We start from the raw sequence: 24,872 nt of genomic DNA, 5'->3' as shown, positions 1-24,872 counted from the left end.
CTTTTAGCTGCTAAACTGTTAAATAACTAATTAGTAGAATCCAGTCTGCCTCTATTCTTCTTCCACACGATATTTCCCGAATAATAAATCCACGTTTTTAAAGAAAATGTTTGTGAAAGGACGTTTTTTTTTTTAAGTAGAACGTGTATAAAACTACAACAACCAAGCTCCCGCGCTTCCTGCTTTTATGTACGTCATCAAACCGCGCCGATAATCGCACCAAACATAAAAGTGTCAACAGTCGCAGCGGCGGCAGCGTTTTCTGGACGACTTCGGTGAGGATTTGAACTGACTTCGGGGCAGTTTCTCTCCGCCTCTCTGCTCCTCTGCTCCTCCTCATGTCCGTGTTTTTCTCCTCACTCTCTCCTTCATTGTGTTTTCTTCACCGCAGTGTTTGAATAGGAGGGAACTGCGCTGTATTATCATTCAGATTTCACTGGCGGACAGGAAGTTACTGCGGTCACACCACCTGTCCCCTCTGTGTTTATGTGTTTCTGCGCCTCTGACTTCATTTGCCTCCAATCTGTTCTGCTATGTTGTTATTTTAAGCTCCTGGCTCATCTTTTCTTCTTTACTACATAGCTGGGTTAGTTTTGTTCTGGTTAAATGATCCCAAAATGCTCATTACACACTACATTTAACAGTGACTGTCTCTTGTTGACACTCACCTTTGTGTCTGTGTGGGAGAAAGAACAGGATTTTATTTGTGTTTCACATCTTTAAAGCCTTTAAAGACAGAACTGCGAGACATTAAATCAGTTCATCAGGTAGAAACAAGCTAAAACTAATGCGGTCATGCTTTAAAATTAAAAGTTCAGTTTTGACTAAATAATGACATGCAGTTAAACAAACTGAACTTTATAACCTTAAAGGCAGGATTTAGTATGAGACTGCTTTAGTTTCAGCTTGGTGTAGCTAATAAACATGAATATTAGTCACTTTGGAGCTACATTGTCCTCATTGCATTAAAACAATTTGATGACAGCAAAGAGCAGATTCACAGCATTGACAAATATAAGATGATTTGAAACATGAGAAACGTAAAAATAAAAAAATGTTGGATGTTAGTTTTCCTCAGTTAAAATCAGGTCACAGCAGTAGAAGATGTGAGACTTGGATAAACATATAAATATGTTCCTATGAACTAAAGGCTTTTGCAGCACCATTGCTGACTGTTTTACTGGTGGGAATAGTTGCGCAGCCTGTTTATTATTGGCTGTGCTGCTGGAAGGAAAGTTTCCTCAGAGGTCAAATGTTGATTTTGACAACCAGGGATGAAAATGAGCCCCAGCCAGTAGATAAAAAGGGAGTATTTTGGAGGATTTGCTTTCTCCACCAGCCAAACCAACAACAACAAAACAAACAATGAATCATCAAGTGAGAGTTTGCAGCCTGGAAACTACACATGATGTCTTCTTAGACAGAATGGATAATGTGGTTGAACGGAGAGTAAAAACGTGTCTTCAGTTTTTGTTTTTGTATATTTCTTTGTTGCGTTCGTGTCTGCAGGTGGTCGTGGTTATGAGCAGTCCCATGGCTGGCTCTGCTGCCTCCAGTTCCAAAGACCGTCCAGCTTCCAGGACCAGTTTCATCCCAGAGCTGCAGAGCATGATGTAAGACACACACACACACACACACACACACACACACACACACACACACACACACAGAAAGAGACTCACCCCAGTACAGCATCGGGCTGCTGCTGCTGAACAGACTGTTTGAAGCCATAGAAACCTGTTAAACGAACGACAGAGACACAAATGATCATGTTCTGCAGACTGCAACTAGAAAAAAAAAAAAAAACTAAACTACAACACACATGTCCTCAGCCCTTTATTTTGATACGTTATTTCATGTATGATACAAAGTATTATTAAAAGAATTGAACTGATAATTTATTTTCTAAAGTAAAAACTTCGGTAGGAAACTTACGACAAACTAAACATCAATAAAACAAACGGAGAACATTCCTTCATTACAAGTACAAAGATTTACGACTGATAAAACAAATACAGCTTGGCAACAAATCCACCTTAACAATCACACAAACACAACAGCAGCAGACAGTTAAACAATCTCACAAAAAGGTGATCAACATGAAGTGCAGCTGCAATTAAAAGCTTCAGTCTTTGTAGTGGAATTGATTTGTCAATTAATGAACGAGTCGTCTGTGACATTTTTAGGCAGGATTTTCTTTTGTCCCATATTTGGCATTAAACTCTCTGACATTTTATAAACCAAATAATTTTGTTTTGTGGAAAGAAATCTTGATGGAAACATCTATGCATAGATTTTTTAAGTGCACTTGCTCTGCTTATGGCTAATATCTAGCTACTTTTCATCTGAACCACCAAAAAGACCCACAATGATCATTTACATGCTGCTAATTAAACCTTTTTGTGGGTTTTTCAGTAGAAAACATGTTTGTGATGTGGCCTGAATCAGTGTGTGTGAGTGTGAGTGTGTGTTTTGGGGTACTCACCTTGTGATGTGTGTGGGCTGCAGACAGAGAGGCAGAGATGGTGTTGGTGGTCAGAGAGGCTGAAACCAACTAAACCCCAAAACCTAAAAACCAACACTGAGCCTGGCGCCAACCTCCGAACCTGAGGCCAACCTGCCCACAACCCCAAACCAGAGCCGCTCTTACCTGTTCGATGGACAGCTGCAGACAGCCAATCACAGCGCGGATAAGGGCGGGGGCGGTGGTCAGCGAGGGGGGCTGAGTGATGTTTGTGTGTGACAGAGAAAGAATAGATGGGAGACGGAGGGAACGAGAAGAAATGAGAGATGGAAAGAGCTGCAGGATGTGGCTTTAGCTCAGACTGCCATCATGGAAGTGGCTTCTCTGGATGCAAATTGAGGTTTGACCAAAATGAAGTCAAAGTGTGTGTGTGTGTGTGTGTGTGTGTGTTTGTGTGTGGCCTGTCGACCTCAGTGTGTCATGCCAGGGGATATATGTGTATACGTTTATATTTGCAAGACCTGTTTATGTGGACAGTGACGTGACGTGATACAGTGACGATTAATTGTTATATTTAAATTTGAAAGCACGTGCTCTCCTGTTTTGGATGGAAAGATATTATACTCATGTATTTAACTTTATCTGGGTAACACCAAAGTTAGTAAACATGTTTTTCTTCAAGTTGTCAAACTTTTAGGGGACATATTTTATGAATGGCAGGATTAAACGTTGTCTGAACACAAGCAGCTGAAAAAGAAAACAGTTTAAAATAATCGTAAGTGAGATTCAAATCAGAAACTTTTTGGTAACTCTTCCTTTTACAGTTAATTTCTTACCCGGTAAATATATGGTAAATTATAGCATGTTATTTGGCATTACAGTATGTTTTTGGGTAATTATTACTTGTATCAAGCAGGTAGTTACACATGTGACGGTTAAAGGTTGGTGATAACTTGGATATTGTTGTATAGTTTGTAGGAATGTAAGCGACCACACGTCCTCTATTACCAACTATTAAAGTTATCATACTTTCCTGTAAATGACTTCCTGTATAGTTGGTGTTCATGGCTGCACCCATTAATAAGGATTTAGTAGATTTACCTTAAGAACTGTGGTAATGTACTATAATCTGCCACTGAATAGGGCTGATCTGAGTACTGATTATGTTCTATTATACTCTGAATATTACTGACTTCCTGTTCCTGTCTTCATCAGAAAGTCATCAGTCTAATTTTCTTCATGGTTGTCGGTATCACTCTGTTTATCTCCGTTAATTCTGTGAAGTGCTGAAGCCTGTCAGCTTCATAAAAGCGGTTATATTTAAACTGCCTGTTGTTGAGGTTTTGTCGACAACAGCAGCTTGATGAGAGTAAACAAAAAAAAAAGAGAAGTGAGATGCTAAAACGAGCAGCTGAGTCAGCAACAGAAAGTAGTAATTAAAAAAGATGACAAGTGATCTCAAAACTGTGTTGGAAAATCACATCATGTAAATGTTTAGAGAACTAGCAGCTGATGTAGTCCAGATGTATTCAGTGTTCAGTACTTGAATCTCTGCAGGACTTTGATTCATGTTTTGCATCTTCATGTTTGTGTTTGTGCGTCAGGTTTGCTCTGGGAGACGCTCGCCGGCCTCTGCTGGAGACGGCAGCGCTGGTGGAAGACATCGTGCACACGCAGCTCATCACTATGGTGACAGAAATACTGACACTCAGCTTTCACTCATGACACACAATGGAAATCACACATTTAAATTACATTTTTTCATAAGTGAAACCTAGTGGAAAATACAGTTTTGTCATGAGAAAACATCTTTCAGAGGGGAAGTGTTTTTGTAATACTCATTTTGACCACAAGGGGCTGAAGTGCATCTCTTTTCTAAAGAGGACTAAAAAATTCTCCTTTTTCACTCAGTTAAACAAATTATTTCTCCTGAAATTTTGAAAAAAAACAAAAACAAATGTTATTCCTGATTTTTTGCTTTTGCTGTTTCACACATGATTTAAAAACAAAATGCTCCCGGATGATTATTTTTAAATTACAAACATGAAAAAAATTTCCCTTTAACACATTTTTTCTCCTGAAATTTTGAAAAAAATGTTTGAAAAGAATCATTGGAGAGCATTTTGTATTTCTTCATGTGTGAAACAGCACAAGACCAATTCGGGAGAAACATTTTATTTTATTATTTAAACTTGGAAAAAACCCTGAAATAATTTTTTCGACAATTTTTTTATTGACTCGGTTTCACACATGAAAAAAAAAATCTCCTGAAAGTTTTTTTTTTTTTTTTTTTTAAATAAAGGAACTTGACTAGCAAAACAATTCTCTTCCACTAGTTCTCAAGTCGTAAATACAGAACACAAAACAGCTTCGATCAGACCGGATATAAGTTGAACTAATGCTGTGTGCTGATTGGTTCATTCATCAGCTGCATCAGGCCTGCGAGGGCGCGGCTCTACGCGGCTCGAGGGTCATTTCAGCGGAGGACATCTTGTTTCTGATGAGGAGGGACAAGGTGAACAACACACACACAAAACAAACTCACAAACATACTTTGGATACACGAAACATGATGTCAGGAAGGATTTTTATTGATTTCCATGCCATTGTGTCTTGACCAGAGGAAAGTGGCGAGGCTGTTGAAATATCTCCAGTTTAGAGATTATAAATCCAAACTGCTCAAAACTGTGGAGGACGATGACACGCAGCCAGAAATGGGTATATATATATATATAAAACAAAAAAGACAAAGTCAGAACATTCATTAAATCTCCATGAAACCAAATAACACTAACATGAACTCACTGGGTGATGCAGGTGCTGCTGGCGTTGCCCAGCGGAGGCAGCGATTGGCCCAGGATTTTCTGGTGTGGATGGACCAGACCGGCGACCTTCTGTCATTGGCCGAGCGGCAGGAAGTAGACCCTGTTAAACAAGAGCGGATGGAGGTCAGAGGTCGTCATGATGCAATGATTCTAGATTGAATATGATGATGATGATTATAATGAATTCTTTGTGTTTTGTGTGTCTGTGCATCGTCAGCGTTTGGAGCGTCAGACTCGAGCTATGGACCAGGCCCAGTACGCCGAGTTCTGTGAGAGTCGACAGCTCAGCTTTGGTAAGATTTAGATTAAATAATTAAGAAATTCTTTAAAAACTGAAGTGTTAGAAAGTTCTGAAAACCACAGAAATGCAGTTTCTATAGTTGTTTTCCTGCACAACTGGACTGTGTGACTTGAGCTGAAGCCAGGAATGAGTCTTCTTCCTGCTGTTAATCCCAAATTAATAAATATACGTAATTTATAAATGATGCAAGACAATCAGCCTTTTTTAATAACTAAAGTCAAAATTCTCTGATTCCAGCAGAAACTGAAACCCCATAGATTAAACTTCTGCCATGTGTTTGTCCCTTTTACGTGCTAATAAACATAATAATCAAAATTGTTATCGGATCAGTTTTTGTCCATCAGCAGTAGATTTTCAAAATATCTCCCAAACTACAGAGTTCATTCAGACTGTGTCTGTGTGTGTGTGTCTGCTGTCCATTTGTGTGTTTTTCCAGCTAAGAAAGCCTCAAAGTTTCGGGACTGGCTCGACTGCAGCACCTTAGAGCTGAAACCAAACAGCATCACCATGGAGATCCTGTCGTACCTGGCTTACGAGACTGTTGCCCAGGTAACGAGTTACGATGTCTCTTGCTACTTTATGTGTTCTGTGATAATAACTTGTTATTAAATCTGTCACTGCTTTCTCTCTGTGATTCTTCTCCAGATTGTGGATTTGTCTCTGTTGGTGAAGCAGGAAATGGCAGCGAAGACAAATCCCATCAGTCACGTGATCTCTGCCAGCTACATCCACTACAACACTCACACAGAGGTACACACACACACACTTCATCTTCATCACTAAAATGCACATGTTGTTTATGGTAAATAAATAACCCTTCTCCTCCATTTTTCTGCCCACCAGGTAAAGAAGGATCCTGACTCACCTGAAGCCACTCCCCCTTCCACACCAGGCTCCTCCCACTCATCAAAGCCCCTCCTGCAGGGTAACGGCAGTCTGGACGGCCGGGCGAGACAGAGGAAGCGCAAAAAGGTGTGCGGCCTTCTTACCTGTATTCTCACTGTGATTTGTATTTAACTAACTGAACCAACATCCACAGAAGCGACACTGAAAACCTGACCTCGTTTTAACACACAGTAATTTGTTTCAGAGCTGTCCGGCTACAGTCGAACCTCCCAGTGGAGCCATCCAGCCCTGTCACATCAGAGAGGCGATCAGAAGATACAACTACAGACACACAGTAAGTACAACCTCAACTCTGAACATGACATTCACACACTACATGTCTGTACTCTTTACATCAAGTGTTGGTTTGTAGTATTTAAAGTGAAACTCTCTCCAAAAAGCAACCAAGACTTTACTTGTGAATGTATCTGAGTCAAACCTTCGTGTAAAAACATAATTACGACGAAAGAGGCACTTTTAAGATGTACCGTATTTTTGTTTTCAGGCAAGCTAATTTTCAGTGGGAGTGCTCAGGTCACTTTCTTTCCCTGTTTTGGCTTCTGTAAGATCCCTCTAAAACCAGCCAGTACAAAATTTTATATTTTAAAATCTGTCCACCTCTTTTCTCTCAGAGCGCCTATTCGAGAAGCGGGATGGCCTTCCTCACCTGCTGAAGATGCAAAACATTCTTACAAGAACCTTCACAAATGTTTTTTTGTTCTAATTGTTATAATAAAAGATTTTTTCAAGAACCTTCTGTGTTTTTGACTGAATGTCTCAAACGTTTCCATCCTGATATATTATTAAAATATTCCAGGTTATCTGATAAAAATTGAATTTGACTGTCGTCCAAACAAACACACACATACAACATTGTCATTGTTGAAAAGAAACTTTATTGGTCACTAATACAGAAACACAAGGGACTACTGAGGAAGCTCAAAACTCAGCTTATGACATCATAGCAACGTGTGCACACGGAGGCGGGGCTTGACTCTGGAATTGCTGCGAACATGAAAAATGACAAAGATTCAATGCGACAGATCGAAGGAGGGGCGATAAACTGGTTTGTGTTCCTCGCAGCAGCTGTTAGCTTGATTTCAACGTCTCCATGAGGAGGATTTGAATGTAGCATGAATGTGTGATTTGCGTGTTGCTCAGTATTTCTGAGCGCTGTTGATCAGCGCCTCTCTCTCCATCAGCAGCTCTCCGTATCTCTGCTGCAGTTCTCTCTCTCTCTCCATCTGCCTCTCCACGTCCTCCCTCAGGGCCTAAAGACACATAGATTGACTAACTGTGAGTGTTTATGTCAACAAGAGTGTGATCACAGATGCTGAGGACGTTAGAAATCATCATACGCGTGTCATAAATGCATTTACCTCTTGTCTCCTGGGAATGGCTGTATCCTCTTGTTTCTTGAGCTGATCGAAGGTCTGCAACTCTGTAGCCGACTGCTCCACCTGGTGGACACCACAAGTACGAGAATATTACTAAAAATAAATAAATAAAATAGACTAATTTACTAGAAAATCACCAGTCTGCATGGAGACTGCTAAGTAGGTAGTTCATCAAGTTCACTCAGTTCTAGGTCAAAATGTGTTTTAAATCTTCTATCTGTGGAGGAGGGAAAAACCTGCCACAGATGCCATCTGATTAAATGTGTTTATGCACTCTGCTACACTAAAAGGGAAGAATAAAACAGGAAGTGATGTTTTTAATGTTGCAGTCAGACTCCTGCCAGATGTTCAGTACCTGTTCCCAGAGTTCACTGTGCTGCTTCAGGAGCCCCAGCGCTCTGGACTGAAACCCTCCCAGCAGGATTTTGAGCTTCTTCTCCAGTTTAGCTGCTTTGCGGGCCTCTGCTGTCATGTGACCACGGTTCACCTGGAGGGAGACAGACGTCAGTGTGTACATGAAGTGGATAAATTAATAACTTGAGTGAGGTTCTGTTAGTTTTCTGTGTGTGTCTGTGTTGTCTTTCTTACATCCAGTTTTTTCTCCAGGCTTTCGATACGGTCTTTCTTTGATGCCAGGTTAGCTCTGGTGTACCTGTTCTGAGCAGGAAGATATAAAACCTGCAGAAAAAAAGGAGCAGACCAGATTAAGACCAGATTAATTATCTGCTGTTGAAGAAACAGTTCATGTGAGGACGACGGTCATTGAATTCTCTTTGACGCTTTATTACCTGGCCATAGCACTCCTCCCACACCTGGCTGTAGGCCTCCATGCTGAGATCACCGTGACCCATTCCTCCCTTCACCACCTCCATTTCTGCTGCCAGTACTCCCTTTGCCTGTTTAATAAACACACCATCATCATTAATAAGAACCGCCTCCAATAAACAGTGTATCTACACATGTAACAATTTTTAAATAAAGTGAAAACAGCCACGTTGTTGATGTGTGTGTGTTACCTGCTCCATCTCCTCTGTGCTGACTGGCTTGTAAGAGTGTGATTCCAGGTAAGCTATATGTGAAGCGTTGTTTGATGTAGAGGCGGGGCCTCTGCCTTTGCCGCGCTGCAGCGCACTGGCCGCGTTGGCCGACGGGTGGTGCAGGCAGTCGTAGTGCAGCATGGTGATCATTTCCTGTTTGATCAGCTCCTCGGCCAGCTGGAGGTCCGACAGCGGCTCCATGGAGGAGGGACGGAGGACAGACTCGTTGACCTGCAGAGACGAACAGTGACAAGCACGTTAACATCATGCTAATACAAATAAAAGAACTCACTAGTTGGTCTCTAAGTACATAAAAACCAGGTGCATTCAAGTGATATTAGAACACAGAACTGTATTTCTTTTCTGCTACACGCGTGCAAATGAGGACCTATGAGAACCAGAATGTGATAGCTCAACCTCGAATCTGCCTACACATAACCGAAGACGAGTAAGTCTTTTGAGTTTGAGAGCAGCTGATGTCTTCCCCCATCTTTCATTAGACTCAATACAGTAAAAGCAAAGAAAAAAGGACACCTCAAAGCTTCAAATACTCACAGGGAAATGCTCACTGAAGCTTCAAAGCCCCAAAATAGTATTTATAACAGTCCCACAAACACACAAAATTCACGTATTGATGAGTACACTGATATACAGACACTGTGTGGTTGTACTTTTGTTGAAAGGTCAGTGGTGTCAACAAAACAGCTTCATCAGACGCTTTGTTACCTCTGTGGGTCGGGGGAGATCCCTCTGAACTGAAGTGTGTCGCAGCTTCAGCTCCTTCTCTCGCTCTGCGTCTCGTATAGCCTGACACACACACACACAAACACACACACTTTATTTAAATAACAGGCATACACATACAATGTTACAAGTCACAGTTGGCCCAGGTCACTTTAAATGAGTTCATGCACTCAGGTAAATCCTGTTATCCGTCTAACCTGTTTGCGTGCCTCTACGTCTGCTGCGTCCTCTGTGAATCCCGTCTCCGTCTCCGTTTCTTCGAGCTCTTTCTCAGCGTTTTCAGGAAGAACGATCTCAAAGTCGTTCTTGGGAACAGGAAGTGACAGCAGGCCCTGCCTCAGCTGCTGCAGGCTTTCTCTTTGCTGTGTGTGAGGAGAGAGAGACAGCAGTTAATACTGTTAACCTCATTAGTCCCAATTTAGTTGATATTTTATTTAACCTGTTCTGGTAAAATCTGCAAAAATACAACATGCTGTGTGGCACCAGAAAACAGAAAAGTTTATGGGAGATGTATATTCACCATGTGTTTGGCGAACGCAGGGTCAGCCAGCTGCTCCTCGCTGTTAATATTCAGTTTGTCTCTCAGCGGCGTGCGGCCGGGGGTCACGCCAGGGGTCACGGCCCCGCGGGGGGTCATCCCTCCGGACTGAGGAGTCATTCCATCCTGGCTCTGATTTTGTCCAGGTGTTCTGTTACAGATGACATGAATGTTAACATCTATAGTACCAGCTGGGTTGTCTTATAAGTCCACAGTCTCAGGTATGAATACATGTGACAGCACTGTTACCTGAACGGTGTGCTGAGAACAGTGTTGGGTGTTTGTATCTGCTGCCGCTGAGGAGTCACTCCACTGAAGTCGCTCTCGTGCAGCGGAGTGTTGAGGCCTCCCTTCAGAGGCGTGTCGATGTTAGTCAGAGCCATCAGGTTCTGAGCTTCCTGGAAATCCAGACAGACACAGGTAGTAAATAAAGTTTCCAGAAAGTTTCTTACACGTCACAGATTTGTATGTAGAGTGCCGACTACAGTGTGACTCTCACCTGCAGTATCCTGTCCTGAACAGCTGGGGTACGTGGGGTCCGGAGCCCCGTTGCCATGGTGTTGGTGACGCTATATTCTGACAGGAGGGCCGAAGAGGCCGAGTTTCCACTTTCGCTCTCCTCCGCTGCTTGGCGGGCGACCTCGCTGGCGACGCCCAGTTTGACGACTTCCTCCAGCTCAGCATCACTGATCTACGACAGACGTTAAATCAAATATTAATAAAAACATGATCTGGTAAAAGAGGGTTTGTTAAATATGTTACAGGTGTTGGCGTGTCATGGTTACCTGTGGTGCAGGTAAAACTAGTTTGGAACGTTTCTTGGTGAACTCGGCGACTCCGCTGGTCTGCAGGATGGCAGAAGGGAGGTCGCTCTCTTTCTTCTTCTTGATCTTCTGTTTGTCTTTCTTCCTCTCCCTCTCTTCTTGCTCACTACGTGCAAACAAAAACAAGATTCATGGATAAAGATAATCGGGCCATTGGTTATGTTTATTTAACCGTAACATCTTTCTTGTGTATTTACTCTACTGTTGTAACAGTAGAAGCCATCTGTGTTTAACATCACTGACCTGCGTAGTTCTCCGTCCAAGTGCTGCTGTCTGAGTCGTTTGAAGTTTGGCTCCAGAGGGACGTACTGCTCCATGCTGGTGTCATAGAAACCCTTCAAGTAAACACAATTTAACAATTATTAAATTACTGAGGCCAGATGTTGTCATTGATTTGTACATCTTGTTAGATGAAAACAGGCGACAGTGTTTACCGATGCCGGTTTCTTTTCAAAGGGAATTTCAGCGTTGTAGTCGACTCCTCTCTTCTTCTTTCTCTTCTTCTGAACATCGATTCCAGCTGCTCTCAGCTCTCTGCGCTTCTGCAGAGCCGCCAACCGCCTGCAGCACAAAAGGAAGGATGCTCGATTAGGCTTCCACATCCCAAGAAGTTAAAACTAAGAACATCAGCCATGACAAATGACTATACAATTTCTGGGAAAAAAAGTTAAGTGTGTATCTAACCTGGCTTCCTCCAGCTGTTTCTCTCTGGCCTTCCTCTTGGCTTTCTTGCCCTGAGTGTTGGCCAGTCGAGCTCTGGCCTCTGACAGCATCTCCAACTCGTCTACAGATGGTGAGACAGACGGACAGAGTTAATTTATTTTGTGAGGACAAGCATGATGCTTTTCAGTTTAAATCCTAAAGCCACAAGCATGAAAGAGATTACAGAACTGTGGATTTTTCAAGGACCAGAGTGTGTTCTCTCCCTTGGGATGGATAAAGTTCAAACAAAAGTTTTGTAAGTGTGTCGATGTACCTTCGTCCATGTCGACAGGGTCGGGTCTGGCTGGCTTAGTTTCAGGATTAGGGTCGATCTCTCCTGGTTTTAACTTCCTGGGGTCGTCTCCCACTTCTTCCTCATTGTCTCTTTGCGCTGCCTTGTCTCTAAAAACACATGCAGATATCAATACACATTAATTGTGAACAAAAAACATTAATACACTTAACTGTCAAAAGGTCTGATCTGAATTTTCAGTAGAGTAAAACTATTCGAGCACATGTTGTGTATGAATGTGATTTAACTCATGTAAAATCGTACAGCAGGTATTCGTAGTGCTCCAGACACTGGGCAGCCGTGCGTCCAATAATAGGAGCGATGGTCCTCCACTGAGTGGGCATCAGCTTGGCCAGATGAAGCAGCTTCTCCTCCTCCTCTCTGGACCATTCTGTTTTCTTAATGCTGGGGTCCAACCACTCATACCTGACCACAGACACAACAGACCACAGTTAATCGGGAGAAAATAGATACAGAGAGAGGATACACAACAAGCACAGCCAGTTCCAAAGTCTTCATCCTCTGGGACTTTAATAAAGGTGTCCCGAAGCACAGGACTGTTATTACAGACAACTTATACCAGTCTTTACAGTAGTGTTACTGTTACAGTCATCACATATCGTTGTATAAACACTCACCATCTGGCTTTACACTGTTTGGCAGACTTTCGGTGAAGCAGGGAGGCGATACGAGACCACTGGTTTTTCCCATATTTCATCACCGCTGCCTTGAGGATCTCATCCTGGATAATTTGGCAGATTACAAAAGACACAGACGGAAACACAAAACAGACTCATTAATATTACATTACCACAGCTTTGATCTGATCACATCGTTTAATCAGACGTAATATCCAAAGACACTAATGATCAACAGCAGATGTGTTTCACTGTAAACACAGACAGACCCACTGCTGTCACTCTAACTAGTCTAACTTATCGTTAGCTCACTTGCTAACATTTGCAAAATCTGTGCAGAACATACATGCTAATAACGTAGCCACATTTACTTACAACCTATGTGTATATTTACACAACTTCACACAATCAGTAACTTTACTCTCTCGACATTACTGGCAGCAAAATAACAAAATCAAACTTGTTAAGCGGGCTAATTCCCGTTAAGTGAGCAGCTAGCTTCATGCTAACTCGGACTCTCTGGTCGCCTAACAGTGGTTAGCAACATGCTAACGCAGCTAGCCATGTAAACACGTACCTCGGTGTTGCGCCAGACGCCTCCTTTAATCATAATTCGCGGCATCTTTGCGGTTTGTTGTTCTCTCCTCCTTCAGTAAAAATGTTGTGACCGAGTCTCAACCAGTTGTGAAGATATTTACACTCCAACAAAATCCAACACAGAGAGAAATGCGAGGGAGGCACGAACGTGCACCACACCGGAAACTGGTGTCGCAGAATACAACAGGTCCGTCCGCCGAAATGTATTGTGGGTATTATCCTACAAGTGTTGTGAGAAAATCTGTTCCCCAGACGATTGGTGTCTCTGCGAGCTATATCGTCGAACAAATATTGATCCCTGTATCAAATTAATCGTTTTTTTTGTGATGTTTACACGAAACCCAACATGATCTAAACCCACGTACTCTTTAACTACACCACATACAGAGGAAACGTTTCTGGGGGGTATTATTTGAATGGGGGAACATATTTCGACGCAACACCTTTGAAAATTAAATGTTATTCAGTGTTTTCAAGCTTTTTGAATGATTTAATGTTTTTGGCGTTGATACAAATTTTAAGGAACAAATAAAATCAGCTGTCGTGTGATAATAATGACATGTTGTGGGATAAACTTTTACAACCTGGCACATAATGTACTTCCCAGTTATTTAACTGTCGCAAACCTACAGTAGCATTTCTATTCCTGGCTCACGTGGTTGCTGATGTACAGGAAATGATAGGGCTTAATTACTGTTAATGCAATTTGACCACTGTAATTTTCAATAATGTGCATCAGTGCATCTCTGGTACTGTTATTCAACCTTGTTAATTATATGAAATAGCTCCCTCTTGTGGTTGTAGGCGATACATGCACTTGCCATTACATTTTCTCACAACTACGCAGCCTAAAAAAGGCAGTTTATATTGAATATTTATACCAAAGATGGGGAATTGCACTTACATGCCCTCCACACAAAAGCAATCACATGTTAGTGATCACAGTTTCTGGAAGGAATGCAAACTTTAATCAAATTCCTTAATACTTTAGACATTTTTTCAATTAGAAAACTGTTTTAATCACTGACTTGATCTTTCCCTGATACAAAACCAGAGCAGGCAACATCAGCAGTTAAAGAACAGCTCAATTAAACACCAAGTAACACCAATAATGCATTAATTTTAATTGCAGAGCATCTTTAACACATAGAAGGGCTACTAAGTGACTAAAATGTATAAATATCAGTTTGTATACAATATCTTTTATATTTTTTAAGATAGAAATGCTTATATTTTCATTTTTCATTTAAAATAGATTTTCTCATATTTTCTCGTATTTTTATATATTTGATAAGCAAGTATTTGTAATTTGGAACAAGAACCACAATTAATCGATCAGTTCACCATCATCCCTCGTGTCTAGTGCCCCCAAACTCTCTGTCATCATCATCACAGCCTGCTCATTGTTGCATTAAACAAAGTAATAAATGCACCAATAATACTCCAGGAAGCAGCCAGATATCTGGAGCGATGATGTTTTTATTTCAACTCGGTATCTGAGGTACATATTTACTGATTTCACACAAATGATACCAGGCTACATGTATGTTGTTCACACGTTAGCACGACACGGAGAACACTTACATCAACATGACACAAGACATGCACAAACGAGGCAGAGGCGGGAGTGAGCGCTGGGTGGCTGACTGCACCGACCAACGAACAACCAACCAATCACGATGGGCGATTATTACTGACTCGGAGGGGGTGAGGAGAGGACGAGGGGGGGAGAAAGAGAGAGAGAGACGAGGAGGGCGGACAGACGAGGGGAGGAAGTGAAGGAGAATAAAAGAGGAGAGTAGAGGGGCTAATACCTAAAATATTAAGACAAGTCGTAACACTGAGCATCATAATAAACAATAAATAATATTCTCAGTATTGACAATAAATATTCATAATCTCATAAATAACATTAGTATTCCCTTTTCATTAACATATATATCCTTAAATCTGATATGCGCTGCACACTTTTCCCGTCAAATTATGATTTACCTTAATGCAGTGGACACACACACTCTCACACACTCTCTCTCACACACACACACACACACACACACACTTTTTATTTCCATTCTTTCTCTTTAAGTACAAGTCAGTCCAGTGTTACGAGAGCAATACTGCAGGAACAGAGGGACGGGGGGTCGTTTAAAGGTGATGCTTAGCTAGTTGGGGGGTCACATGCAGACTGATATGTACAACTGTAAACTCCCTCAGTCCCGCCCTCCCTCACTTTTAGCCCCGTTTTCTGATTTCTGCCTCCATCTTTCCCTTTCTTCTTTCACTTCCCGCTCCCCTTGTCTCCCTCCCTGTCTCCCCCTTCTGTACTTGTTCTCTATTTCAGGTCCCCGGCGTCTCCCTGGATGGTCTTTTTGATGCGCAGCAGCATCGTGGTCAGCCACTGGTCCAGGCGAGACACCGAGTCGAACTCCTTGACGGCCTCCGTGAACGCCTCGCTGTTCTGCTCCTCGTGGGCTTCTAGGAGTTTCTGTGGCAACGAAAAAAACATGTGACTTATGGACCTATTTTTAATCTTTAATCGATACGGCCTCAGGGTCTCCCGACTCCCACTGTGAGGTGCTACAGAAGCGTCTCCTGTCACCATGTGTGGCAGCGTCATCAAGAAAAAAAGAGGCAGCTGGTGAATTTACCTCCAGGGAATCTATGATGATACATGATCATATTGCGCATTATTGATCTAAATCCACAAAGGAACAAGTAACTTAAGTTATCAAATGAATGTTGTGGGGTTGAAAGTGCAACACCTCTGAAGAATAGCAGAAAAGGATAATTCACGTGAAGAGTAACAAATACGGAACATTTTTTTTTAATATAAACTGAAAATTCAAACAGATAACAGCGGCAAACAATGTGTCTGCTCACTCTGAAGGTCATTTAATAAAAATATCTTTATATATTCGATATATCGAAGTGTTAGCTTGAGGTGAGCATGTTTAGTTTTAAGAGTTACATATAAAAAATAAATTACCTTTAACAGTTTGAGCTCTCTGGAGTCTGAGAAGGCTGGAAACATCTCCTCATATTTCTCTATGGCCAACTTGAAACACACACAAATACATTCATGTTAGTTACATTTACAAACGAGGTCATCACCAAAAATATTAATAATAATATCAGTAAGCGTCACATTCACAGGTCAGTGATGTGACTGATGGGATGTGAACGTCCATGTGGTTTATTTATAAATTCAAAAGTACTGAATTTGGAATTAAGCTCACACGCTTCTTCTTCTTGAGGACCGGTTGTAACATCCTCTGTTTTTAATTTTCATTAAAACACCCTGTGAACTATGAGTATGAATTAAGTTCTAGTACATAAACATATTGTAATACCACTGTTTTTATTATTATGATCACTTTAAGGAATCATGTCGCTCACATCAGCTCTCTGAACCGTCACGGTCGTCTAACCAATGTACAAAAACTTGTAGCAAAGCACAAGAACCCCTGATGACCCGAACTGCTGCATGCAAAGTTTAAAATCTCCCTCTGAAATATCACGCGTGCATTCACATCCGTAACTAATTATCTGACTGGCTGAGTGAGTCACCTTGGCGTTCAGTTCGTCCACTATGAAGTGACACAGCGAAGCCTTGAAGAAATACTCTTTGGCGTTGTACTTCAACAGAGGATTGTCCATGGTGCTCATAGCAACCTGGAACACACACACGTGCAGATAAACACACACACTTCCTGACTGTTAACATTTACAAACTGTTATATCTATTAAAGGGACACTGTCTTCATCTTGCCTCGCCGTGTGCAGGTGTGTTACTCGTCTGTTACCTGTTCGTAGATTTCGATAGCTTTCTGGTACTGCTCCAGCTGAGCGCTGTAGTGTCCGACCTTCAGCAGACATTTGTTGGCTGAGCTGAAACACAAACACACACGAGTATAAGTGTATTATTACTGTCTCCACCATTATGTTCACCGCCTGAAAGCAATAAGAGGAACATTCACCGGGCTGAGCTTTCAAACACAAGTGTGATGTAGATGATGGACGACGTGTGACGCGACTGTAAAGGCCACCAGACATAAATCTACAGGAGCGGCAGTGAGCGCTTCATCTTGTCTTAGTGCACCGTCAGCATCTAATTATGGTGCAGAACAGCTGAGCACAAGTCAGAGACACAGAGAAAATATGCAATATATATTTATATACATGCATGATAACATATTGTCCAGGTTCAGGGCTACAACTAGAGATTATGTTGTCGTTATCAACCAATTTTCAAATGTTTTTCTTGATTTTTAGTTAAAAAAGTGTCAGGAAACAGCAGATGGATTTTTTTTTACTGTCCAACACCAAACAATGTTAAAATGACTAATGAATGACAAAAAAGCAGAAACTGTTTGACATGTTCTCTTGAAACTTGACCTAAACAACTAAAGATTGACAAATCATGTTGAACATATTTACGTATGTGTGTATTTTGCACTTTTACTCAAGTCTTATGTGTATGGATGACTCTTACTTTTACCAGAGATATATTTGAACAAAATATCTTCACATTTATTTAAATATAAATTGTGGTTACTTCTTTATTAAAGTGCACACGTACCTGTTAGATTCTTCTCCCTTGTAGTAGTCTGCTGCCTGCTCATAGTGGGCGATGGCCTGAAAATAAAACATGACAAAACATTTAAAAAGTCAGCACATGAAATCATGAATTATATTACAAAAAGTTTGATTTCATTTACAATTAATACTGTTCTCCCTCACGTACGTACCTTCTCAATGTCAACCAGCTCAGACTCATAAATCTCTGCTATAGTGATGTGATGTTTGGCTGCGATGGTAAACCGACCCTGTAACCAACACACACACACACACACAGAGTGTTACTCAGAGACATGAATGATCGTCACAGAGCAGATGAACGTTCGAGGCGGCGCTCACCATGTCAGTGTAGATGTCGATGGCCTGATTTAAACAGTTGATGGCCTCTGGAAGCAGACGGAGAAGAACGTAAGCTGAGATGTTACGAACACGAGGAAGTGGCTGCTGCAGCCCTCTGAGTCTGTTCAGTCAAATTAAAAACCCTCTCAGCTTCCTCTCCCCCCCTGTGACTGCTAACCTGCTAACCCATAGTATTTTATTAAGCTCATCACAGGGAGGCAGGAGAGCTGTTGCAAGCATAACCCAGATATCAATTTCCTCGCACAAACCGGGGACCCATTTTAATCTTCCAACAATACTACCTGAGGGTCCGGACTCTGTTCTGTGGAGAGGAGTGATACAGAGGCTTTCCTTTTCATCATGTGGTCTGCCAAGGGCCACGATTATGAAGAAAAAGAGGCAGCTGAACACGAAGTAAAGTAGTAATACAGGAGTGTATAAGTAACCTGTTATGAATGATAACTATGGAAACATGGAAAGAGGAATATTTCCAGGTCCAATTCATTGTGGGTTTGATTGTAAAAGTTATTTAACATCTGACCTTTTAGATTTTGTGTTGCTTTTCCTCTCCCTCTGTGAGTTGGATCGGCTCATGTGCATGTAAAAGATCTTGAAAGTTAAAAAGATCGAAGTCCGCGCCAACTGAAGCTCCTCTCTCCCACAGAAAACACTGCTCCTGAACGCCTCATCAGCAGTCACGCCTTAAATTCAGTGACTTTGTGACATCACACTTCGTCACAAAGTCACACACTGGCCTCAGTTGCTGCCTAGCGGTTACTTTGGCACGTAAAAAATTGATTTAGCTGATTGCTGTTAGCGTTGCCAGCTCAGGCGTGTGTCAGCTGACCAATCAGAGCAGACTGAGTATTCAGGAGGCGGGGCCTTAAAGAGACAGGAGCTAAAACAGAGCGTTTTCAGACAGAATGAGAAAACCAAAGCAGGTAAACCTATTCTAGTGCTAATCAAAAATAAAATTAAAAAGATGAAGAAACGGAGGACAGTGGGGCAAATTTGGGCAAAACTATTGATTAGGAGACACGACAGTGACAAGCTAAAGGTGATTTAAGTGAATTTATCCCAAAACCAATGACTGATATCAGTTTAATCGATGATTTAATTGAAAGACAAACAGATAAATTCCTTAAACAACTCATTCACTTATCATTTCAACTCCCAGCTGATCTGTGAATTTATCTCCTGCTTGTCAGCAGCAACCTAACTGAGTCTGATGAGGTAAATTATGTCAAAACTCAAACTATATTAAGACAAATTATCCGTGTTTCCACTTGTTTATATACTTTTTAGCAATAAAGGTGACGCCTGACGCTTTTTATCTGACATAACAAGGTGGTTAAAGCACATGTAGACGACATCTCCTGTTCAAAAATGTAATTTTAGTTTGTTGGAGGAGCTGCGACAGAACCGAGCCGCACACATACTGGAATACTAAATTAACTGTGTGTGTCTGTGTTTGTGTGTTTGTTAGACACACACGTGCACTCACCCTGTGGGTCGGCCTTCTTGTAGGCGTTGCCGGCGTCGACGAAGCTGGTGGCGGAGTCCAGTTTGTTCTGCAGCTGCATGTGGAGCCGGGCCGCCTGACAGAACGCATTCCCCGCGGCTAGACACACACACACACACACACACACACACACACACACACACACACACACACACACACAAGCACAGTCACAGTTTACATGAATGCACTAAAATACGAGAAGGCACTCTTCTTTTTTTAAAAAAACTTGCACACTGTGTTCATGATTCAGGCTGTTGACACACATCAGGCGGCAGAACCATCAAACGGATCTGAGCCGCTAAATTCTGCTCAGCAGGATCTATTATTGGATCCTGGAGAGCGCACGCTGTGATCTGCAGCCATGTTTGTCTCACTTGTTTGTCCATCCTGTCCTGAATTTTCATATCTGTGTCCCGTGTTTGTACATACGTTCAAGCTCTCACTGCTCTGCAGGCCGGTGAATCATTTACATCATGTTAAAACATTCAATTCAATGTGTGTGTGTGTGTGTGTGTGTTGGTGTGTGTGTGTGTGTTGGTGTGTGTGTGTGGGAGTTTGTTTATTCGTGCTCTGATTTATGGTTTTATCTCTTTATGATGTGTGTGTGTGTGTGTGTGTGTTGACGTACCGCTCCAGTTCTTTGCCATCTTAAACATGTTGGCTGCTCTGGCGTACATTTCACAGGCATCCTCCACCTTATGGTTTCCTCTGTAACACACACACACACACACACACACACACACACACACACACACACACACACACACACACACACACACACACACAGAAGACAAACAACATTAATCATTTCCTTTCTTTTTTTTCTGAGCTCATGACGTTGTGCTGCATTTATGAGCTAAATTTTACGGAGCGTTCATCTTCAATTTGCAAACGGTCACTCTGCGTATCGTGACCCAGCATGCAGTGCAGCCCAGCTGAAGGACATCGTGGTGGAGGGCAGCTCAGGACACGTTCAGCCTGCAGGTGAAACTCTCTAAAATCTAATCTCACATGCACCTCAGTTTTTGTTATACTTTAACCATGTTTGATTCGTATCCAGCCTGTATCTGTGGCCATGTGACTGCAGCATGAACTAGTTCACACAGTGTTTACATCACTCTGCATGTGACGGAGCTCTGTGTGTGTCGCACAACAGAAACGTGCATTTTTTTTATTTGCTTTAATAGAGTTTTATGACTTTAATGACTAGCTGTTTGTGCATTTAAAGTTGTGGTTAAAATCATCTTGTTCTTACTTTCAATAATCAAACTGCTGCAAAGAAAACCTGAAACAACAATGTCGATATTTGATTTCTACATGTGTGTTTCTGCACCAGGAATCGCAGCAAACAGAATCATGTGTGACATAAAATGTTTTGATTCCTACAAATAAAATTAAAAAAAACGCTTAAAGCTTCATCAGAAATGAACTCAACACAGAACCGCTGCTGAAGTGACCCCGGCTGAGTTAACTCACAGCTCAGGCTCATTAAAAAAACATGCTGCTGGTACCATGAGGGGAGAACAGATGTGACCCATTTCACTTCTCGGGCCTGATTACAGAATTTATCATCATGTTATTCATCAATAACATTGAATTCATATCAGGAAAATGTACAATGTGGACGCAGATATTTTAAAGGTGGATTTCACCCCTAATGCAGCAACTAGATTGAAACATTTTAGAACTGTATTATTATAAATATTGTTATTTTTTTCCAGACTCAGTGAAGCTGTAAACTATCTGACTGCCTCCCTGATGACAGTAAAGGTGTTTAGAGCGACAGTATATCTGCATTTACTGCTTTTGTATCAAGTAAATTAAAAATTCTAATCTCATCGTCTTTCTATCTCTCTCTTTATGTCATGTTTTGTTTGATATTTACAATCAGCCTTGGTCTATAAGATTGGAGTCATTTGTGTTATTTTCTAAAATGTAGTGGATGAATAAACTGAGTAACAAAAATCTTCTTCACTGATTTCATGATAAATTGTTTGGTATTCAAAAAATGTCAGAAAATAGTTTTACATTTTGAGTCTGAAGCCTCAATTAGACGCCCTCAAATGTCTCGTTTGGTCCCAGCAACAAACCAAAAACCAACATTATTCACTTTGTATCGACACAACACAAAGAAAAGAAACAGATTTAAAAGCGTTTGCTTATTAACTTTTTATAAATCGAGATATTGATCAGTTAATCCTTGAATCTTATACAACAGACCTGCTGATTTATGAGAAAGTCTCCAACAGAATTGATTTTATTTTAATTTCTCCACATCAGAGCTGCAACGATGAGTCGATCAGAGGAAGTAAAATGCTAAAACTACTCCGATTAATCACTTCAGTCATTTTTAAAGAACGAATGTCAACAAAGGTTAACTGCTGCAAACCAGCTGTAGACGTCTAATTGTACACTGATGTAGGATATTTGTGTGCTGATGTGCTGGAAACATTCATATATTTTTGTTTATATATTTTTGTGGGTTGGAGCTGGTTTTGTTGTTCACAGTGTGTTGATGTAGCGCAGTGCGTCTGTTGTGCGCTTTGGTTTTATGATACTCATGACCGAAAGCTGGAGTTTTAATCACACATGTAAACGGCCAACGAGGGGCACGAGATGAAAAAGCAATAATTCGGTGAAGATTCTGAGTCATCCGGGTCGCGATCACTCTCAGCTGGACCTGTTTTAGGTTCTGGAAGATGTTTCACCTGCTTTAAAGTCCAGCTGCCGACAATAAATCACTTAGGATCAATAGAGGTAAACTGTCTGTGCAGCTCATCAGGTTCAATCTGGAACTGTGTCAAACTGCTTCGTCACTGTTACCAAATAAAATTCAAATAAACAAACAACTGATAGATTGTTTTCTGTCATCTTTAAAGGAACAAATGTACATTTTTTGCAGCTTTTCTTTGCCGATAATCTATCACACCAGCGATGACGCGCGTGGACCTCAGGTCTACGTTACGTGGCTCTACACAGGCGGCTCACAAAACAGCTGTGTGTAGATGCTGCTCCTTGCTGTGTATTATCAGATATACTTTCTTAATTTGCTGATAATGGATCAATTTTCCATTATGCAGGCCATTAATCTATCTGTCTCATTTGTATCGTGCATCCCTGATGGTTGAACAGAAGAAGCGATTGGAAGGCGTCACTTTGGGTCTCTGGGAGGCCGTGATGAGCATTTTTTCACGACTCATTCGCATTTTATGGACTTAAAAAAATGAATAACCGGCAGATTGATCAATAACGAAAATGATCAGTGGTTTCAGGCGTATGCACCACATGCAACATTCACAACACAGGTGTGTAAAATATCAGGTGTTTCCACTGCTGCACATGATGATGTAGTGCTGTAGAAGCAGGAGCTCCCTCCTTTACCTAATGCATCTCTCAGGATGAGCACTCATCGATCAGTAGCCTCGGGCAGTCAGTCAATTGATCAATCAGCTGAATGATCTATCTATCTATCTATCTATCTATCTATCTATCTATCTATCTATCTATCTTATATTCCAGAGTTTCCATCTTACTTGTAAACATCAGCCCCTCCTACACATAAATCTCTCTCACAAAAAAAACAAAAAAAAAAAAACAGCCCCCGCATCACCGACTGGTTCCCCGCACACCGTCGCCGCCTCCCCGCACCCCTCGTCGGCCTCACGCTCTGTCCCTCCCCGCTCCTCCTCCTCCTCCTCCTCCTCTCTCTCCCGCAGCACATTAACATTTCTCTTGCGTGACAGGCCACGACACGCAGGCCACAGCATCTGCGATGACAGCTCAGATATAAATATATAAATATATATATATATATATATATTATATTTAGTGATACGACACAAAGATGCTGTGATGAAAACATGAGGACACAATGTCACCGCGAGAGTTACACAGCGGATTATAAGAAACAGGCTGGAAAATACGAACACAAGCGTCTGAGCTCGTTGTTCTGCACCGCATGAACGCATCACACGATTATTACAGGAGTATTTTAATGATGCGGGGAGCAGAAACCAGTCGACAGGCTGTGCGGGGCCCTGCGTGCAGGAATCCCCACTCCCGCACACACACACACACAGACACACACACACACACACACAGCAAAATGTCAGCGAGGTAAACAGAAGCATCCTTTACCCGAACATCCCTCCGAGGAAGGATCCGGACGCTTTGACCTTCTTGTCGGCTTCAGCCATCAGCTGCATGGCCTCCTTCTCTTTGCCGGAGTTGTCCATGGCGAGCCGGGTCTGCCGCTGGGCTGGGAGCGATGAGGACGGAGGACGAGAGGCCCGATGTTCCGCAGTGGACGGAGAGGAGAGGAGAGGAGAGCCGAGCAGAGGAGAGAGGAGGAGAGAGAGAGGAGGCGAGGAGGGAGACGTCTCTGCTGGTGCTGATGCTGAGGGGAGGCTGCGGCGCTTCTTCTACGGGGAGAGAGGAAGGTCATTCTTGGAGCGGTGCTGCCACCTGGTGGAGAGAAGAGAGGCTGCAGACAACAAGTGGAAGTTATTTTCTTTATGATGCTGTAAAATCAGTTTATCACAGCAGTATTATTGATTACAGTTGTATGTATGGTGGCCGCCAAGGGTCAAAACACAGCAACATTTCAGAACATTCTGGAAAACGCAAAAATACACTCCAAGAAACAGAATATTTAACAAACACAACAAAACTTCATGAAATTTGAAATGTTGTGTTTTCTAAAATGCTGATTACTGTTATATGTATGTATTTATGTTGTATGGAGGCTCCCAAGGGTCAAAAACACAACAAAATATAACAGCACACAACATTTCGACTGCAAAGACACTTCAAGGAACGCAACATTTGATAAACAACAACGAAACTTCATGAAATGTGAAATGTTGCATTTTCTGACATGCTGATAAATGTTATATGTATGTGTGTTTGTATGGAGGCTCCCAAGGGTCAAAACACAACATACGTTAACACACAACTTTTCACAAAACACGACATTTTCGGAAAATGTAAAACAACATTTAATAAACCACAACACAACTTCTTGAAATGTTGCAACATTTTTATTTTTCAGGAAATATTGTGTTATTTAAGATACTGTGTCATGTGAAATGTTGTTGTGTCTTCTGATATGCTGCTGTGTTTTGACCCGCAGGGCTACCGTACATCACAAAACACTTTTGTCCAATAACTGACTGTTTATCTAACACTTT

The 24,872-nt window shown here is 41.7% G+C and overlaps 3 protein-coding genes across 5 annotated transcripts; 1 reads left to right on the top strand and 2 right to left on the bottom strand.

Moving 5' to 3' along the window:
• The first annotated feature begins 181 nt into the window (after window positions 1-181).
• Window positions 182-7,227, top strand: supt3h (SPT3 homolog, SAGA and STAGA complex component). 2 transcript variants are annotated; one of them, XM_037124035.1, is made up of 12 exons: window positions 182-275; window positions 1,510-1,613; window positions 4,069-4,153; window positions 4,893-4,979; window positions 5,086-5,182; window positions 5,282-5,412; window positions 5,507-5,582; window positions 6,027-6,139; window positions 6,236-6,340; window positions 6,434-6,562; window positions 6,681-6,770; window positions 7,108-7,227. In XM_037124035.1, exons 2-12 carry the CDS (start codon window positions 1,522-1,524, stop codon window positions 7,147-7,149), a joined length of 1,047 nt encoding a protein of 348 aa, XP_036979930.1. In that variant the 5' UTR covers window positions 182-275; window positions 1,510-1,521; the 3' UTR covers window positions 7,150-7,227. The 2 variants fall into 2 exon arrangements, with proteins under 2 accessions (XP_036979930.1, XP_036979931.1); XM_037124036.1 differs by lacking the exon at window positions 182-275 and adding an exon at window positions 288-340.
• A 121-nt stretch (window positions 7,228-7,348) lies between these two features.
• cdc5l (CDC5 cell division cycle 5-like (S. pombe)) lies at window positions 7,349-13,431 on the bottom strand. The gene is made up of 19 exons (XM_037124893.1): window positions 13,225-13,431; window positions 12,648-12,751; window positions 12,274-12,435; window positions 11,992-12,119; window positions 11,700-11,799; window positions 11,450-11,576; window positions 11,259-11,350; window positions 10,977-11,121; window positions 10,691-10,882; window positions 10,441-10,589; window positions 10,174-10,342; window positions 9,851-10,015; window positions 9,636-9,716; window positions 8,889-9,140; window positions 8,661-8,768; window positions 8,461-8,550; window positions 8,228-8,359; window positions 7,855-7,935; window positions 7,349-7,746 (listed from the first exon to the last, which is right to left on the bottom strand). Exons 1-19 carry the CDS (start codon window positions 13,267-13,269, stop codon window positions 7,633-7,635), a joined length of 2,436 nt encoding a protein of 811 aa, XP_036980788.1. The 5' UTR covers window positions 13,270-13,431; the 3' UTR covers window positions 7,349-7,632.
• A 1,255-nt stretch (window positions 13,432-14,686) lies between these two features.
• On the bottom strand, window positions 14,687-24,106 carry napba (N-ethylmaleimide-sensitive factor attachment protein, beta a). 2 transcript variants are annotated; one of them, XM_037122606.1, is made up of 10 exons: window positions 23,821-24,106; window positions 20,312-20,391; window positions 19,666-19,782; window positions 18,162-18,208; window positions 17,993-18,070; window positions 17,824-17,879; window positions 17,048-17,132; window positions 16,812-16,916; window positions 16,231-16,299; window positions 14,687-15,729 (listed from the first exon to the last, which is right to left on the bottom strand). In XM_037122606.1, exons 1-10 carry the CDS (start codon window positions 23,916-23,918, stop codon window positions 15,577-15,579), a joined length of 888 nt encoding a protein of 295 aa, XP_036978501.1. In that variant the 5' UTR covers window positions 23,919-24,106; the 3' UTR covers window positions 14,687-15,576. The 2 variants fall into 2 exon arrangements, with proteins under 2 accessions (XP_036978501.1, XP_036978502.1); XM_037122607.1 differs by lacking the exons at window positions 18,162-18,208; window positions 20,312-20,391; window positions 23,821-24,106 and having other exon boundaries at window positions 19,666-19,773.
• Window positions 24,107-24,872: the final 766 nt, after the last annotated feature.

Source organism: Acanthopagrus latus, chromosome 15 (assembly GCF_904848185.1).
Source record: "Acanthopagrus latus isolate v.2019 chromosome 15, fAcaLat1.1, whole genome shotgun sequence".
In the NCBI taxonomy this organism is placed as follows: domain Eukaryota; kingdom Metazoa; phylum Chordata; class Actinopteri; order Spariformes; family Sparidae; genus Acanthopagrus; species Acanthopagrus latus.
This window is presented reverse-complemented; position numbering and strand designations above follow the sequence as displayed.